The sequence below is a fragment of the Coffea arabica genome, chromosome 3e, assembly GCF_036785885.1.
Source record: "Coffea arabica cultivar ET-39 chromosome 3e, Coffea Arabica ET-39 HiFi, whole genome shotgun sequence".
NCBI lineage: Eukaryota > Viridiplantae > Streptophyta > Magnoliopsida > Gentianales > Rubiaceae > Coffea > Coffea arabica.
In genome coordinates, this window is record NC_092315.1 from 13,689,824 (window position 1) to 13,696,310 (window position 6,487).

At 33.1% G+C, this 6,487-nt stretch overlaps 1 protein-coding gene across 1 annotated transcript; it reads right to left on the reverse strand.

Annotated features, from left to right (window-relative positions):
- Positions 1–388: 388 nt before the first annotated feature.
- LOC113734720 (pirin-like protein) lies at positions 389–3,066 on the reverse strand. The gene is made up of 7 exons (XM_027261377.2): positions 2,724–3,066; positions 2,464–2,513; positions 2,166–2,204; positions 2,029–2,057; positions 1,877–1,939; positions 1,662–1,765; positions 389–1,266 (listed from the first exon to the last, which is right to left on the reverse strand). Exons 1-7 carry the CDS (start codon positions 2,942–2,944, stop codon positions 783–785), a joined length of 990 nt encoding a protein of 329 aa, XP_027117178.2. The 5' UTR covers positions 2,945–3,066; the 3' UTR covers positions 389–782.
- Positions 3,067–6,487: the final 3,421 nt, after the last annotated feature.

Below are 6,487 nucleotides of genomic sequence, written 5' to 3' on the forward strand. Positions count from 1 at the left end.
TTGAAAAAAAAATAAACATGGTGAACTCCTATTTGTCCTTTCGATTACATTCATGGATCATATGATATGAGATTATTGACTTGTACAATGCCTTGTTTGTTTTTAAACCAACAACTCCATAGTTGTGGGTTGAACCAATACTTAAACTTGTGGACCATAATTGAAATGTTTGTCCTTTTTTTCTGAAATTCATCGATCACATGATATGATGATTTGTCTGTTTTTTATCGACAGTTTTATAGTTTTGAGTTGATTTAACGCTTAGACTTTGAGATGATTGACTTTTGTGGATTGATTTAACATTTAAATTTGGAAACCATATAACATGAGATAATCAAACCAGTAACATTATGGTACTGAATTGAACTTGTGCACATGGCAAGAGGACTTGTCTCATTAAAAGTCACATCCTGTTATTCATAAAACATATTCTTGATCTCAAGTAAAAGGAAGAATTCTTTAATAACAATGATGGCAATGGGAAACTTTTTAAATCATGACCTATTATTACAAGTAAAAGAGCTGCTTTAGAAATAGGAAACAATCCCAAATGAAAAATCCACCTACATAAGCTGCTGCTTTATCTACACCTTCATTTCAAGGTTTCTAGAACCTTTTCCTCACAAGACTAAAAATATCTTTCTTTTCAGTTTCCATGATTGCTGTGTACTGGTGGAGACAAAGACAGACATCGACAGATAATGACTGTAACCTTTTATTTCTTCTCAATTTTTGTTATAGTTTGTAATATACTTTCTGATGCCTTTGAAGATTTGCCCCACTTAGTTTGACCTCCAGTGCCTTGCCATTTCAAAGCCATTCTTGGCATAATGATAATCCTCTACAGTTTGATCAATTTCAGCCTGTGTATTCATGACAAAAGGACCATATTGAACTACTGGTTCATTCAGTGGCTGCCCTCCTATTAGAACAAATCTCAGTGGCCTGGAAGACCTGTTCCATACACTGAGGCCTTCTCCAGGACCCAAAAGCAAAGCATGGTGAGCAGCAACAGGTGATGAATTCGGTATTCCAAACACCCCTTCTCCATCAATTGTGTACACAAAAGCATTCCAGGATTCTGGGATGCTTTGATGATATTGAGCTCTTGGTTTCAGAGTGAAATCCAAGTACATTGTTGGGGTTCGCGTATAAACCGGAGAATGGACTCCCATTGATTCTCCTGCTAGTACTTTAACTTCAACTCCATCTTCCTCTGCCCTTGGAATGTCCTCATCCAGCAATTCTTGATACCTTGGCTCAATCCTGCAATGAGTACGGAGGGCGATTTTATTAGAGGAAAGTAGCAATAAGTCAATATTTACGGACTAATGATGTACTACTGTTGACAGTGCATTAGGCACCAGTACCATCCTTACTAAAAAAGATTCTGAAATCATTAGGCACTTATCTGAACCTTAGTGGATCAAATAGAAGGGCTTATTGATCAACACCAATTCGCAGAAAGTAGCCTTCTAGAACACCGTGTATAAACATGACTTTCTAAAATTAATGGAGTAATGTCACAATCCACAAATAGCCTGCTAAATGCTAAAATTCGATGTCTTAATCAGAAAGGTAATCTACATATATTCTGTGCAGTACATGTGTCTGGAATCAGGTCAAAATGGACTAGAAAATGGACATGCCTGGTAACTTACATTTTGTCCTTGGAAGCAAGATTGATCCAAAGCTGCAGACCTGTCTGTGTACCTCCTGCTGCAGGCATTTCCGAATGAATTATGCCTCTTCCTGCAGTCATCCACTGCACAAAACCCCACATAGGAATTGCTTACTACTGAGTTTTTTCATTAGTTCTTAAATTAGCAGTACAATACTTCAGTGAAAAAGTTGTAAGGAAGGTATGAAAATTTACCTGCACATCACCGGTGCGGATTGTGCCCGTGTGACCAGCAAAATCTTGGTGTGTAAAAGCTCCCTAAAGAAAACAAGTCCAAATTTCCGGTCATACATAAATTTTGGTAATCTAGGACAGAATTTTCAGTTACAAAAAGTCGGTCTCTTTACCTGCAACATGTATGTAACAGTCTCAAAACCTGCACAATATCAGGGAGCAGAAAGTAAGATAACTGATCAAATCCAACGAATGGAAAACAGAATCAGGTAATTTGATTGAAACAGAGTAAAATGTGTGTGTCATGAACCTCTGTGCGGGTGATCCGGGAATCCAGCAGGGGGTGAAACTGCAAGAACACATTGAATCAACAATCAAAGACAAAATTAAGCAACATTTTGCTTTCGGGCAAAATTAAACAGCTCTGAAACAGATAAAACATTGTGAAACGCATCATACATCAAAAAATATAGAATGCGTTACCAAATTCAGCACAAATTCAAGAATTCTGTAAAAGTTCTATCCAAAGAATCATGAAGAAAACCATATGCAGAGTTTTATTTCAGAAACACCATAATCAAGAACACTAGGATTTTAGCAAATTGTACCTGCGAATTCATCCAACATGAGGAAAGGATCAATATACTTCAGTTCAGACCTGTCCATCCATTCAACCAAACAAAATTCAGAGATAATCAGAACCCATGTCACCAAATGTACCAAAAATGCTCAAAATCAGATGAATTTCAGAAAACAAGAATGCAAGAATTTACGAAACCACGTTCCCGGATGCAATGCCTACGTATTACTACAACATAATTTCATTAAACAAACCAAAAAAAACCCACAAAAAAAAATAAGAAATTACCTGCCAATGCTCCTTCTAACAACAGCACCATCCCCTTCACTCTGTGGCTTAGCCAAGACTTTCTTGACAACAAGTCTTGGACTATCAAAACCAGAACTTTGATCTGACGACGTAGACATGGTTATCCCTCTGATAAAACTGTAAACTCCTTTGTTGTTTCTTGTATTTGCAATTCTTGTTGGATGCAAATTCACTAGAAATTGTCTAGACAAAGCTCTCATGTAATATTTGCTTGTGCTTGATTTTCCAACTCTTGCTCTTCTTGTCTATATATATATATATGGACACGCCGAACAAGAAAAGATGGCCGTGGTGTTCCCGTATAATTTTAGTGTGAGAGTGTGTGTATTTTATAACGACTTTGGGGATGCGGGAAGCCAGGAAGGCTGGGGTTGGTTGGGAATCTAAAGGGGGCGTGGGGGAAATTGGAAATGGGTCCACTTCTTCCTCTTTGGACCAATGATTTGATGACATCATACTCATGTCACCATGATGGTGGACTACTAGCCTGAGCCGTTGGCCCAAAAAAAAAAAAAAGAAGAAGATTTACTCAAAGTAAAAACATAATTTAAAATATGAAAATATGGGTCTATTTCTGACCTCAGAAGGAAGCTTTATTAGGATTTGAATCTATTCCAAAAGTTTTTCCTTTTGGGCAAAAAGTTTTTTAACTAAATGATATATAAACCGATTGAATAACATTTACTTGTTGGGGGTGAAGATGTAAAAATCTTTTTTTTTTGGGGGTAAAGGTAAAGTATGCTTCTGTAAATGGGGAAGTGGATTAATTTAAAATTTTGGGGTATTTTACGTGACAGCATGGCAGGACTTCATTGAAAAATTAACCAAAGAAAAATAATAATAAACTTTGGCAATCAGCCAAAAAAAAAATTTTGAGGTGAATTTAATAAAGTGTTTGACTTTTGGGGGGGAAAATGAAAAAAGAAAGATGATGAACTAAAAGCCAAAGTGAGAAGTGGAATGGTGTGAAATCAATTGTGCTCTTCATTTGTTTTAAAGTTCAACGTACAGGTATGAAAGGGAAGGTTGAAATTAGCTACAAGTGGATAACTAATATTTAGCCCATGCATTAGAACTGATTTTTTTTAAAAAAAAATTATAATTAGTTATGAATCGATGCAAAACATAAATAATTCATCAACAATGTTTATACATATTATTCACGTTTGTATTAGAAAATTAGCCTTTACAAACTTTTATACATAAATTTATTAGAATGTGATAATATTCATTAAATAATATAATACATAAAAAAGTAATAGGCATTCTTTAAGATAGTAATTAAATTTTCTCGTGAAAATAACTATAAACCATTTTATAATCATTTTCAGTTCAAGACCAAAAGAAAGCAGCAATCTATTTTTATATAAATCATTCATTAATTTGTACCAATGTTAATAAATTTAACAATGTAACAATTAATTTACACTAAGAAAAGTTACCATATATGGATAAAAAGTAAAAATTCAAATTGATTAAATGAGATACGTGTTGCTAGAATGGAGAGAAATTATAAGTAAAATTGATTAGAGGAGATTTAGATGCAAAAATGGGTAAAATTTACGTATTCATTCGTCAATAATTCTGTTCGATTAAGCACACCACTTGAGAAAGAAAAAATGATTAATTGAAATGAGAACTTTCATGAGTGTAGCCTCTAGGTAGGGTTTAAGTTCAGATCTATATCATGAGATGAATCACGCAAAATTAGATCCTATCCAAACCCATGATTTTGGTAAAGAATCTGGATCTAGGTAGAGTTTAGGTTGAAAAGTTGGATCCAAATTCAAGAAAAACACAATAGATCTGAGTTGCGATTGGTAATACTCTACCCATTTTCATGCTTACTAGTATTAGCCATTGACATGTACATTGATGTTTTAGAACAAACACCCTTTCTAAACAAATACCACTACTAATCAAACAAATACCACTATTTGTCTTTTTGTGTTTGTTTTTTATCTTGATTTTGCCAACTAACAAGTTCCGAAGAAAAGATCTGGTCTTCCTGTGTGCTATCCATGTTTAGACGTAATTGACAAGAATCTGTTAAGACTTGGAGAAAAGAAGGGGGTGGGAAAAGGTTGGAAGATAAGAATGAGTCCAAATTGAGTATCTAAAAAAAATTTTGAACCTACAAAATTTTTTAAATAAATTTATTTAAGAAAATCTCATGAGATCTTGAGGGTAAAATTGTGAATGGTTAAGCATTAATCCCAGTTTATTAAAATGAAGTAGAAGAAGTTACAAGAAGAGGAGAGCGAGGAAAAACGTAGCACCCATAAAAATCAATTACAGTATTGATATCAAAAAAAAAAAAAAATCTCCCTTTATTAAAGGAGGTATATTAGATTTTTGAACTACAAATATATTGTGTCAAATTACTTTCTTATCATACCCATTATTCCATGGTTAATTTGTTATAGGAATGTTGACAATATGGGAAAATAATGCTGAATTTGAAAGTTTTGTTGACTTACTACATTATTTCTTCTTTTCACATCTGTTTTTTGAAGTGTCAAAATGACTATTATGTAGACTTTAAAGAAGAGAGGACAAAATGTTGGTGAAAGATAATATGCTACATATTGTAGTGAAAGCTAGTCCATGTTAAAATTGATAAGGGAAAAAGAAGTGTGATTGTAAAGAGAATAAGAAAAATTTTGTAATTATGATAAAAATCGAGGACATATGATGATCTATTCAGCAATCCTCCAGTAAAAGTAGAATTATGAAGATTGAATATGATTTGAATAACAAATATCACAGATTTGCCCTATTTATCCAACGTGTGATCAATGTCACATATTTACAAGGTAACAAGTGTTTTTGTTTAAATAGTAAATTATGTTGGTATATATTATAAATTACCAATTATCCATTGGACACCTATAAATTAAATTCATCTTAAATATGTATGATATGAATTAATTACTATTACGCATTTTTAAATACGTAAATCTTTTATATACTACCAATGTCAATCTTTTAATTCACCTAAATGCTTATGGCATAGCCAATTTTTAAAATATATGACTAAAAATGAAACGTTGTAAACCCTAAATTTGCTTGTGTTAAAAAAAATTTATATACGACCCATGAAACATTTTTTATGTCTAAATATATAATCATAAGTATCTCTTATAACACGAAAATTATAAATACATATACCACGAAAACCTAAATCCTTTGGGTGAAAAGGCCAAAAAAAAAAAAAAAAAAAATCTTTACACAGAGGATGCATAAAATTGTCTTTCAGGCTTTTGATTCTGGAACATCTTTTGACCAATCCTCAGCCTTCATTCTGGTTAATCTCTAATAAATGGCCTATATGATATCATATACGTCATCCAACAATCATCAATACCATCATTTTCACACTTTGGAATATGCTACTTATACATATCCACACCAAAACAATAGAACACCCGTATGGGTTCTGATGTAAGGTTTATGTCCCTATAACGTCAATGGCTGTTCTTCCATCTGTGAATCAACTAATCTGATTATTGTAAACGAAGTCAATTGTATGAGAATCACGTAAAGAATTTCAGCAAAATTTTGTCATACTTTCCAGCTTGCAAAATGGGTCCTCAGGAATACAGTTTCCACTTGAAAAGAAAACAGAACAGTTTTCTTGGTATAAGATAAGGATCGAAAGGAAAAAAAGGTGCAGATTAGTTTAGTGTCATTATCTCATTTATGGTAATGTTTTATTCTTTTTGAAAGCAATTTTCAAGTTA

Excerpts from the sequence above, each read along its gene's own strand:
- LOC113734720 (XM_027261377.2), bottom strand. The coding sequence starts at position 2,944 with ATGAGAGCTTTGTCTAGACAATTTCTAGTGAATTTGCATCCAACAAGA. Across the intron at positions 1,940-2,028 it reads CTGTTACATACATGTTGCAG|GGAGCTTTTACACACCAAGA; the intron begins GTAAAGAGACCG and ends TGTTTTCTTTAG. Across the intron at positions 1,766-1,876 it reads TCCGCACCGGTGATGTGCAG|TGGATGACTGCAGGAAGAGG; the intron begins GTAAATTTTCAT and ends GGTTTTGTGCAG.